We start from the raw sequence: 12701 nt of genomic DNA, 5'->3' as shown, positions 1-12701 counted from the left end.
CTGCCCTAAATAGTCACTGCAGTCTCCTCATATTAGTATCCTCCTCATATGTTGAACAGCTCATGTAAATATCCCGAGGAGCTGTTAAATGTGCAGCTGAAGTCTGGTTTATATCAACTCTCATTGCTGGCTGGGACTAACAGGGCAACTTACTGCCGCCTGTGGTACAACTAAACATAATATGGGTGTGCATATTTTTGTAGCAGAGTTTGAATCAGGAAGCTCACAACTGCCCTGGAGAAGTTGTGGTTTAGCACTCAGAGTGGGCCGATGCCTTTAACATGCTGGTGCTATGGAAACTGAGTTTCGCCGCGGAGAAGAACTTGCTGTCTAAACCACAGTGCGCTGCACACTCTCTTCCTTTTTTATTCAGGCTTCTGAACAACAGAAGTCGGCAAAGCCAAACCGCAAATGTGTCATGAAGGAGTCATTCGCTGCCACTATGCTGATTGCTTGAGATACCTGCTGTAAGGCTACTAAGGATCAGATAATGGGGAACAATGCATACAGAGTTGCAGCAGACATATATTTTCAGTTCCCAAAATAAACCCTGTTAGATGGCCTAGCAGAAGGGCTTGCTGAGCTACCAAATAAACACTAAAGGCAGGCCTGCACCTCAAAGCCAAATACAGGCTGTCATGTGCGGGAGGGGGAGCTTGTTTGTGCTGCCTCCCCAAACCTGCTGAAATAGCAGGGTTGTCGAGCGCCTGACAGGCTGAGGCCACAATACAGGGCTGACAGGCTAGAGCTCCTGGCTCTCCGGGAACGACTTCATTTCCTTGAGGCCAAGGTGGCGGACCTGGAAAAGCTGAGAGAGGCAGAGAGGTGTGTGGAGGAGGCCTTCAGGGACGTTATAGCTGTGTCCCACTCCAACGATGATAGCTCTCCTGCTATCATGGAGAACGATGGTCTCGGGGAAGGAGAGCATCCAGCTGAGGAAGAGGGAAACGATCCCTTAGAAGGGACCCATTCCTTGGGGGATGAGCAGCTATCCTCTCGTGCCGAGGATATATCTCCAGGGGGTGGAGGGATCCTTGTAGTGGGTGATTCGATCATTAGGAACATAGACAGTGGGGTGTGTGATGGGCGTGTAGACCGCAAGGTGTTTTGCCTGTCTGGTGCGAAGGTTGCGGATATCGCCCGTCATTTAGATTGTTTGGTAGACAGTGCTGGGAAGGACTCAGTGGTCATGGTGCACGTTGGCACCAACGACATGGGGAAATGCAGCCGTGAGGTCCTGGAAGCAAAATTTAGGTTGCTAGGTAGGATGCTGAAAGCCAGGACCTCCAAGGTGGCTTTTTCTGAAATGCTACCGGTTCCACGCGCAGGACCAGCCAGACAGGCCCAGCTTCGCAGTCTTAATGCGTGGATGAGACGATGGTGTCGGGTGGAAGGGTTTGGATTTGTTAGGCACTGGGGAACATTTTGGGACAAGCCGGGCCTGTACAAAAGGGACGGGCTCCACTTGAACCAGAATGGAACCAGACTGCTGGCACTTAAAATTAAAAAGGTAGCAGAGCAGCTTTTAAACTGACTGAGGGGGGAAACCCGACAGGAGCTGAGAAAGGTCCGGTTCGGAATAAACCTCCCCCCTGGGATAAAAACCAAAGAAATGATGAAATTTTAAAAGGGGTAGGCCTAGAAGTAGGCATTGTGAGAGCAGGGGCACAGGATATAAATTCAGAAGAGCAAAATTACCACAGGCCTAACCACAAGTGCCAAAGACACTTGAAGAGAGACACTGCTTACAAGTGCCTGTACGCTAATGCTAGGAGCCTGCGAACCAAGATGGGAGAACTGGAGTGCTTGGTCTTAGAGGAGAGCATTGATATAGTGAGCATAACGGAGACCTGGTGGAATGGAGAAAACCAGTGGGATACGGTTATCCCTGGATATAAACTATATCGGAAGGACAGGGAAGGACGTATTGGTGGCGGAGTCGCTCTATACGTGAAAGAAGGCATTGAATCCAGCAAGCTCGAAACCCCAAAAGAGGCAGACTCCTCCACAGAATCGTTGTGGGTGGTGATACCATGCCCCAGGAGGGACTTAATACTGGGAACGATCTATTGTCCCCCTGATCAAAATGCTCAGGGAGACCTTGAGATGAGATATGAAATTGAGGAAGCATCCAAACTAGGAAATGTGGTAGTAATGGGTGACTTCAACTACCCGGACATAGACTGGCTGCATATGTGTTCCAGTCATGACAAAGAAGCAAAGTTTCTAGATATTCTAAATGACTATTCCCTAGACCAGTTGGTCATGGAACCGACCAGAGGGACGGCAACCCTGGACTTAATCCTCAGTGGGGACCGGGACCTGGTGTAGATGTAAGTGTTGTTGAACCGATTGGGAGCAGTGACCACAGTGCTATTAAATTAAACATACATGTAACTGGCCAATTGCCAAGAAAATCCAACACGGTCACATTTGACTTCAAAAGAGGAAACTTCACAAAAATGAGGGGATTAGTAAAAAGAAAGCTGAAAAACCAAGTCCAGAGGGTCACATCACTCGAAAATGCTTGGAAGTTGTTTAAAAACACTATATTAGAAGCTCAACTGGAGTGCATACCGCAGATCAGAAAAGGTACCGCCAGGGCCAAGAAGATGCCAGCATGGTTAACGAGCAAAGTCAAGGAAGCTCTTAGAGGCAAAAAGTCTTCCTTCAGAAAATGGAAGTCTTGGCCGAATGAAGAAAATAAAAAAGAACACAAACTCTGGCAAAAGAAATGCAAGAAGACAATAAGGGATGCTAAAAAAGAATTTGAGGAGCACATTGCTAAGAACATAAAAACCAACAACAAAAAATTCTATAAATACATTCAAAGCAGGAGACCATCTAGGGAGACGATTGGACCCTTGGATGATAAGGGAGTCAAAGGTGTACTAAAGAACGATAAGGAGATTGCAGAGAAGCTAAATGAATTCTTTGCATCTGTCTTCACAGTGGAAGATATAGGGCAGATCCCTGAACCTGAACTAACATTTGCAGGAAGGGATTCTGAGAAACTGAGACAAATAGTGGTAACGAGAGAGGAAGTTCTAAGCTTAATGGACAATATTAAAACTGACAAATCACCGGGCCCGGATGGCATCCACCTGAGAGTTCTCAAAGAACTCAAATGTGAAATTGCTGATCTGCTAACTAAAATATGTAACTTGTCCCTCGGGTCCTCCTCCGTGCCTGAGGACTGGAAAGTGGCAAATGTAACGCCAATCTTCAAAAAGGGATCCAGAGGGGATCCCGGAAATTACAGGCCAGTTAGCTTAACTTCTGTCCCTGGAAAACTGGTAGAAAGTATTATTAAAGCTAGATTAACTAAGCACATAGAAGAACAAGCCTTGCTGAAGCAGAGCCAGCATGGCTTCTGCAAGGGAAAGTCCTGTCTCAGTAACCTATTAGAATTCTTTGAGAGTGTCAACAAGCATATAGATAGAGGTGATCCAGTGGACATAGTGTACTTAGACTTTCAAAACACGTTTGACAAGTACCTCACCAAAGACTTCTGAGGAAGCTTAGCAGTCATGGAATAAGAGGAGAGGTCCTCTTGTGGATAAGGAATTGGTTAAGAAGCAGAAAGCAGAGAGTAGGAATAAACGGACAGTTCTCCCAATGGAGGGCTGTAGAAAGTGGAGTCCCTCAAGGATCGGTATTGGGACCTGTACTTTTCAACTTGTTCATTAATGACCTAGAATTAGGAGTGAGCAGTGAAGTGGCCAAGTTTGCTGATGACACTAAATTGTTCAGGGTTGTTAAAACAAAAAGGGATTGCGAAGAGCTCCAAAAAGACCTCTCCAAACTAAGTGAATGGGCAGAAAAATGGCAAATGCAATTCAATATAAACAAGTGTAAAATTATGCATATTGGAGCAAAAAATCTGAATTTCACATATACGCTCATGGGGTCTGAACTGGCGGTGACCGACCAGGAGAGAGACCTCGGGGTTGTAGTGGACAGCACGATGAAAATGTCGACCCAGTGTGCAGCAGCTGTGAAAAAGGCAAATTCCATGCTAGCGATAATTAGGAAAGGTATTGAAAATAAAACAGCTGATATCATAATGCCGTTGTATAAATCTATGGTGCGGCCGCATTTGGAATACTGTGTACAGTTCTGGTCGCCTCATCTCAAAAAGGATATTATAGAGTTGGAAAAGGTTCAGAAGAGGGCAACCAGAATGATCAAGGGGATGGAGCGACTCCCTTACGAGGAAAGGTTGCAGCATTTGGGCCTTTTTAGTTTAGAGAAAAGGCGGGTCAGAGGAGACATGATAGAAGTGTATAAAATTATGCATGGCATTGAGAAAGTGGATAGAGAAAAGTTATTCTCCCTCTCTCATAATACTAGAACTCGTGGACATTCAAAGAAGCTGAATGTTGGAAGATTCAGGACAGACAAAAGGAAGTACTTCTTTACTCAGCGCATAGTTAAACTATGGAATTTGCTCCCACAAGATGCAGTAATGGCCACCAGCTTGGATGGCTTTAAAAGAAGATTAGACAAATTCATGGAGGACAGGGCTATCAATGGCTACTAGCTGTGATGGCTGTGCTCTGCCACCCTAGTCAGAGGCAGCATGCTTCTGAAAACCAGTTGCCGGAAGCCTCAGGAGGGGAGAGTGTTCTTGCACTCGGGTCCTGCTTGCGGGCTTCCCCCAGGCACCTGGTTGGCCACTGTGAGAACAGGATGCTGGACTAGATGGGCCACTGGCCTGATCCAGCAGGCTCTTCTTATGTTCTTATGTTGGCTTGGTGCGTTACAAGTTGCCCAGCCCTCACTTGAAGGCTGTTGCACACTGAGTCACTGGCACTTGGGCATTATGATGGGCTCAAAGGTTGATGCAACAGCACAGATACTTAAAGGTACTTAAGTCCAGTGATATTTTGGTTTCAAGATTAATTCCCACTGTGTGCATAGCAGATATATCTTGAACAAAATCAAACAACCCTTGTTACTTGATTTTGAGAGATTTCCAGGGATTATTTACCATGGCCACCAAAAATCACTTTAGGCCCCCCAGAAGGCTTACTGATTTTGGGTATCAATTCCCACAGCAAAAAGGCCCAAAGCGATTTAAAACAAGAGTAAAAAAAGAATGAAAAAACATAAGCATCTTAAAAACATAATTGAAATAAAAAACATCCAAGCGCTGGTGCTATCCAAATGCCCACCATTGCATATAGCAGCTGCATGCCACCACTTGTGTGTAGGGTGGCCACATACTCATTGCAAAAAAAGAGGAAATGCATCAGTAGAAAAGAGGGCACAGATTTCCCTAAAATTAACAAATGCTAGCAGTTAGAAATAATGCCGATTTAGAAATGATAAAATTAGTTTGAAACAGAGTGCTTCTTGTTATAAAGAAATCAGCCTAAACTCTATTTACAACCAACAAGGGGAAAAGAAATTGGTTAAATTTAAAATACATACAAAATATATATGGTGCTTGTAAATTTAAATACCCAGAAGAATAAAATGCTCTTCACCTGGCAGCTAAATATTCATAAAGTGAGTGCCAGGCAAGCTTTTCTGGAGAGGGCATTCCATAAAGGTCCTGTGCCTGTTTGCATTTTGTGGGGCAGTCTCTGCTTTGGAAGGACAACTGTGGCAAGGAGCAGGATCTTTACTGCAGTTGCTCCAAGGCTGTGGGTTCCACAATGTGGAATGACTTCCCTGATTAATTTCCTAACTCCTCTTTGCTTGTAGCTTTTCAAGGAGGATGCAAAAAGCACCCCCCTTTGACAGGCCCATGGCTGCTGAGCAAGCACTCTCACCTTACTGTCCTGTTGATTGTGTTCTGTTTTGTTGATTGTAGGGAGTATTTGGTGCTGGTTCGATTTTTGCTCCGTCACGCTTCCGATGCTGTTTCATCAGGGGTCAATGTTTGCTATTTGCTATAAACGCCAATTTGGTTTTTTTCCTTACCAAAATATCGATATTAATATCTGTCTTTTTAATTTTTTTAAAAAAGATTTTTCATAGATTTTAAACAATATCAATATTTTAAATGGAACATCAATATTAATATTTTGAGGGAAATATCAATATTAATATTGATACTTTCTTGATATTTTGTGAAAAATATCAATATTAATATTTCTGAGGTTTGTTTTTTTAAAAAAAAATCCACTTCAGCCACAGAAAACTGCTAGAAAAAAACCCAATCAGTGATGACAAAAAACCACACAAATAAATAGGATATCCAGTGTCAATTTTGAATTTTGTAAAATTCAAGCACTTCCCTAGTTGATTGCAATTTATTCTATTAACATTTCTTTTCTGTCAAAAGCCCCTGAAGGGATATAAATGTTATAAATAAATTGGTATAGTTTATTTATATGCCGTTTTTTGGCTCAAAGGTCCCCAAAGCAGTAAACAGCATTAATATATATCACCAAAACACACACATACACACATTGCAATACTTACACAGATGAATCAAAGCAATATAATATTTAAAAATAGCATGAAAATTCAGTCAAGAATACTAATTACGTAATAGGATCTAGTTATCAATAGGTATGCCTCATTGAAGGTGGCAGAAATCTGCCATTCTGCTTGACCTCTTTGCAGAAGCAAGAACTCATCAGAACCACCTTGCTGGCTTTCTTCTTACACAGCATTTCAGATGTTAGGCTGTCCCAAGTTGCCTGGCACACTCCTCATGCATCCCCAAGTGAGATGCTACTGCCCCTGGCTGTCCTGCCCTAAATATAGTTTCCCAGCATATTTCTACTGCTTCCAGTTCTGTGCTTTAGCAGTGCAGTAGAAGCCTGGGATGTGCCTTGTTTGGACTTCAGAGTATGTGCAGAGTTTCTTGCCGAGAAGAGGGATCATCTTTGGACTTTTGATTTGAATGTTATAGAAATGCTACAAAATGTAGCCCGATATTGAAAACTAAAGAAATGAAACGAGTGAGAGGTTTGTGGACATAGTTGTGGAGGTGCTGCATTTCTAGCAGAGCTTGGAAGTAACTAGTTACAAGTAACGAATTACTTGTAATTCATTACTTTTTTGAGTAACGAGTGGGCAATTCCTTTACATTTTGATTGTAATAGAACTAGGAGTAATTTTACTACTTTTGTGGAGTAATTGTAACATTTCCAGAATTACTTTGGGGCATTACTTGGGGGGGGGAAGCAGGGGAAGTCTTCTGCTCCTCTTATTTGTGGATAAAAATCATGTGCCTCAAACTGGGCTTCTGCGCAGTGCCTCTCTTTCCTCATGCTCTGTGGATGGGTAGGAGGCGACGAGGGAGGAGGCGTAGAGTGAGACGGGGTGGAGTGGAGAAAACAGTTATTTAAAAAAATGGATAGTGGTGGTGAAGAATGGAGTGGAGGGGAAAAGGATCCGGAGGTCAAGAACATGGATAAAGGAGAAGAAGGAGGCAGCAGCAGAATGGAGATAAAGAACTGTGGAGATGAAAGATGACACGTGTGTGTATGTGAATATTGTGTTTGCACTTGGCACACAAAGCGGCCTCCGCCACCCTCTCTGGCTACTGTGTTGCATTTGCAGTATTTTAACTTTTTTGCATCTCAGGGGAAAATGTTTGCTTGAGTGAGTGTCCCTTAGTTGGTGGCAGGGCAGGGTCTGGGAGGTGGTTAAGTGAGAGATATTATGTTGGCTGGCTGAGGGGGGGTTGCACTTGGTTTGACGTGCAAAGATCTGAGTAGTGGCCTCAGCCTCCCTCCCCACCACCCTTACCAGCGGAGAGACCACCATTGCTATCTTATGGACAAAACAATTATTCTGCTACCTCTGTATGTGTTTGTTTATTTTTAATGTTGTTTTAGGCTACTTAGATGTGCAGCAGCCAAGGCCAGCACCTTGTAGGTGTTTTTTTTAAAAAGTAATTGAAATGTAATTATAGTGATTACTTTGGAGGAAAAGTAACGTAATCAGTTACTTTCAGAGCAATTGCAATTGTAACAGTAATTACTACTTTTTTGGGCCATGTAACTGTAACTGTAATTTATTACTTTTTAAAAGTAATCTTCCAAGCTCTGATTTCTAGAATTCAGGAGTGGGGATGTGTGTTTGAAATGAGAACTGGTGGTGAATATCGTGTGTGTGTATGTGTGTGTAAGCTAGATATGCTGGATATTCTCTACCTCAGCAGCAATCGTCTGTGTATGAATGAGGGCTAAGCATATTGGCAAATTTCCACCGCCTATTCTGTGCCAAATCACACTTTACTCGTCTATATAACTTAATGTGACTTTTCTTGTTGTTCTGATCTTGAATTGTTGCCAGTAGAGATGGAATTTTCTGAAAATCTCAATGCTGAGCTCATCTGCATGAATTTCCCCCCTAATTTCTGTCTTGCTGCTTAATCTCTGGACTCCTTTTGGGAATCAGGGCAGGATATAAATTTAATACATAAATAAATAAATCTCAATGAGAAGTAAGTTTCCTCCCCCTACCTGCAAGTTCTGCTGAAAATACAAACAATTATTGCATATTATACACATTATTATATGCATGAATAGAATATACATATAGTGTTATAACATATACCGCCAGGTCTCTTAAAGTAACCAGAGCATAAATAAATACATCCAACAAACCACGTAACCAAATAAAAGTATGTATGTATTAATATACTTATTATACGGTAGAAATCTAGTACACTGGGGCTTAGCTTCTTTATATGTACTAAGCATATAATATCCTTTTTTGCGTATAATTAGTTAGGCAATGCATGAGCAGCTTGGACATAAGCAGTCTCTCAATAGAAGAGATGGTCTAATGCAAGCAAAGCTCAATCAGGTCGGAACCACCAAAGTCCATGCATAAACCTTTTAAAAACGGATTCCTCTTCTATCCCTAGGCTGTCAGGCATTGTGCTGCATTCAACGCTCTGGGTTTGCTTGGCTTCTTCTCAGTATTCCTTGCTCATAAAGCTGGATGTTTAGCATTTCAGCACCATGTATTGTGGGCTTCTCCCTTTCCAAATGTATCCTAAACACCACGGCTGGTTCTGTGTGTTCCCTTATAGTTTCTGCAGACCTAGATTTATAGCCAGGAGGAAATTTTTGGAAGGATCCCATTCTTTATGATTTTATTTTATTTATCACATTTATATCCTGCCTTTCCTCCAAAGAAGTCGAGATGGCATTATTATTATTATAATTATTGTTATTTATTAGATTTATTCATTGATTGATACCCAAAGGGCTCCAAGCAACTTACAACAATATTAAAAGCAAAAGCAAAGTATCATACTATAAAAACGGAACAATAAAACACCACCACTACCATATAGCCACAGGAAGCTTTAGCAGTATACTAATAACCAGCGGCGTCACTAGCGGGAGTGTGGGGGGGTGCGGACCTCCGGTGTGCACCCTCCCGCATGCATGCATGCGCTCCAAGCTGGCGGTGGAAGGCCTGTGCCGGCTTCACTGCCAGCGAGCGGGCGCCTGCTTTCCGTCTCGCCCGCCCACCTCCAAGGAGGAGTTGGCTGCGCCGACCCGGAGCGCTTTTCGGCTCCTTTGCTGGGCAATGGCTCAGGGCGGGGCGGCTCTGGGTGTCACCCCCCTCAGGGTGTCACCCGGGTGCAGCCCGCACCCTCCGCACCTCCGCAGTAGTGACGCCCCTGCTAATAACAAACAATTTCATCTCATTCTATTAATTTTTATCATCTATGTGATGGCTTACATGGTTTTCCCTTCCCCTCTCCATTTTATCCCCATACTAAAGGTAGGTTAGGCTGAGGTAGGTTAGGCTGAGAGATATGACTGGCCCAAGGTCACCCTTTGAGTTTCATGGACGAGTGGAGATCTGATTCCAGATCTCCCCAGTTCTAGTCCAGCACTCTGATATACATGGCATTGGATTGTGTAAATGCTGCTGTTCCTTTACCGCTCGTACTTTAGAAGAGATAATGATGTAAGCTTCCTTGAACATCTGTGGAATATGAATAGAAAGGAAGAGATAGATAAATGATCAGATGCCCTATGATTTTCTAATTTGTGCTCTTTTAAATGGGACCTCTCTTCTTCAGTTGGCTTGGTGACTCACCATTCCCATGTTAACAATGAAGCAGATATTTACTGCACACAGTTTGATAGTGTTATGGTGCCATCTACTGATTTCTTGCTGAACTTTCTGTGCATTACTATTATACTGCAGAGTTTGAAGGAAGAGGAGACGGAAGGATCACAGACACTGTAATGTTGCCCTGAAGACCTGCAAGAACGAGGACAGGCAGCACAAAATAAGTGTGGCTGTCTTTAGTAACCATTCAGCTTTCATGGCTAAAACCTCACAACTAGTAAAAAAAAAACAGCTCTTTCCCATGGTGATTCTATCCAATTTTATTATATATTATATTTCCCCTCTCCTGAACCACCATCAGTACATTTTGATTTACTAAAACCTTTTGACTTGCTGATCATTCGTTTTCATTAAATCCCAAAAATGTAATGAAACAAAGAAGCTTTCCAGTTGCCCAAGTGTGGCTGAAAGTATACATTTTATTTTGAACACTAGTTTACCAGTCCCTTACTAGCCAAGTCCTTTTTCCTGTCATTTCCGGAATGCTTTTTAATGAACAATCATTAACATCAGGTGTTTATCCCCTGTTTAAAGCTGTCCTGTGGAATACCATGATGCTTCTTGTCCAGCTTAACTATTCTAACTATGTAAATCAAGTGGGAAAGACAGAAACCTGCATAAATTCACAAAGGTCTGCCTTTCTGGATTCACATGGGTCTGCTGTGGATGTAGAGAGTCCAAATGAATCTGAACCAGTTTTCAGAGACCTTTACTTTCCTCTAAGTAAATTAGAAATGAACTCCAACCTGAAATAATTAAATCATGATGGAAACTCAGATGACTGCTGTGGTCAGGAGTGCATTTAACCTGTTCTTGTTTCATCACTATGACTGTAATACATTCCTCAGTTATCTCCAGAATGGTCTCTGTTGTCATGCATTGAAGATTGTTCAAAAACATCCCTAGGTCTTGTTTTCATCTTCTTCCTTTCTTTCTTACGTTCCTTTCTTCAGAGAAACCCGATGCAGCATACATGTGGTTCTCAGACGGTCTCCCATCCAGGCACTGTCCTGACCATGGCCTGCTTAGCTTCAGCAAGGGAGTGGCCTCATGTGCCTTCAGACCATAGCCTTGTATTATCGTTGTTTATAGTATATTGCCAGGGACCCTGAGAACTCTATGCAGCCATGCTGGTTTGAGTATGTGTTTTAAAATGAAAAATGTTTTAAAAATACTGCCACACCTTTTCCTGGCTTTATAAAATACGCTTTCTAAAATACACTTAAGAATACCAAAGCCCCTTGTGGGAGAAAATCAAGAAATTGTGTCTCAGACTAATGTTTCCATTATTTCCTTTCTTTCTAGTTCCAACAGCATCAACAACTCTTACTGATGGTAAGAAAATACTTTTTATTTAATTACATTTCTGTTAACTATTTGCTTTGTATGGGGCATATGATCCAGTTCCATGACAATATCCACATGAAGCTTTTACAGAGTAGACTATGTTCAGAATGTGCCTGTGTCATGGTGGGGAGGGCAGCTGCTTGGCAGAAAGAGAATCTTGTGTTCAAAACAGTTGTGTCTCTCTCTGTGTGTCTGTGTATCTGTGTCTGTGTGTGTCTGTGTAGTGGTAGGGAGGAAAATAAGTAAGTGATGAAAGACTGAATCAGCTCCTTGTTTTCTAAGGCAGATACTTGGAATGTACATCACATGTGGATTTGGTTCAGTTACATCTTACACATAATGAAAATTATAGATGTGGATTTATATAGAATGAACAAGAGATTCCTATGGAAGATTTACCAAATTTACTCAAAAGGAATGCAGTTTTGTTACCAATGCAACCAATCATTGTCAATTTTACTGTGCTATTATTCACTCTTTTTATATCTTCACTGTATATCAAGCATTAATAATTCCTTGCCCCACTCTTTGTACAACACTGCTGGGTATTCTGTCTCCCATCTTACCTTTTACCTGCTCCCCAGGCCTGAGGACCACTTTTTGATTGGATTGATTGTGACTCAATTGCTTTTTATCACTTTTTGTAATCACAAATACAGGGTTGGCTGTCTGTCGTAATCATGCTTAGAGTAAACCTATTGAAATTAAGGGGACTTAAATGAATCACTAACTTGGGTCCCATGGATTTCAGTAATTTAAGAAAGGATTTCTCCCCTTTCATGTTGATAGGTAAAGCCAATCTTATTTTATTTCAAAAATCTAGTTCAACTTTCAGGAAACTTTTTGAAAGCAAGCTGCAGAATTAAAAGTATTAAAATAACTAATCATTCCATCAGTCAAACAAACAAGCAAACAAGCAAACAAACAGGTGCCCTGTTCTGGATACAATGCATTTTATCAGGGAAGAAATTTCCCCCCTGTTCTAAATCTGTGATAATGTTAGTAGCGTGTATAGAACCTCAGAATGGAAATTGTTCTGGTTTAACTAACAAAGAATACAAGGGCACAACCTTAGTCTATGGTTGACAGTTGCAAAGCCCTTGGGAAGGCTCACATCACTTCTTCTATGTTCCATTCAGAATCTAGCATATACTCAGCAGCAAGAAATTTACCAGGTTTCCAAACAGCCACTTGCCTGATAGTGTTTGGCAAATAAGAATTGCCACCAGTCAGCAAGGCAGGTAAAGTTTGGTAAAATGGAAAATTTGGGCTTTTTATTTTCTTTT

The 12701-nt window shown here is 42.0% G+C and overlaps 1 protein-coding gene across 5 annotated transcripts in view; it reads left to right on the top strand.

Moving 5' to 3' along the window:
* The window catches only part of PTPRC (protein tyrosine phosphatase receptor type C), a 144330-nt gene that overhangs the window by 49020 nt on the left and 82609 nt on the right, over window positions 1-12701 (top strand). For all 5 annotated transcript variants that reach the window (XM_061633942.1, XM_061633940.1, XM_061633943.1 and 2 more), the window contains one exon: window positions 11374-11403. In XM_061633942.1, the coding sequence (XP_061489926.1) occupies window positions 11374-11403 (30 nt within the window). The remainder of the gene's footprint in view (window positions 1-11373; window positions 11404-12701) is intronic.

The sequence above is a fragment of the Rhineura floridana genome, chromosome 6, assembly GCF_030035675.1.
Source record: "Rhineura floridana isolate rRhiFlo1 chromosome 6, rRhiFlo1.hap2, whole genome shotgun sequence".
NCBI lineage: Eukaryota > Metazoa > Chordata > Lepidosauria > Squamata > Rhineuridae > Rhineura > Rhineura floridana.
This window is presented reverse-complemented; position numbering and strand designations above follow the sequence as displayed.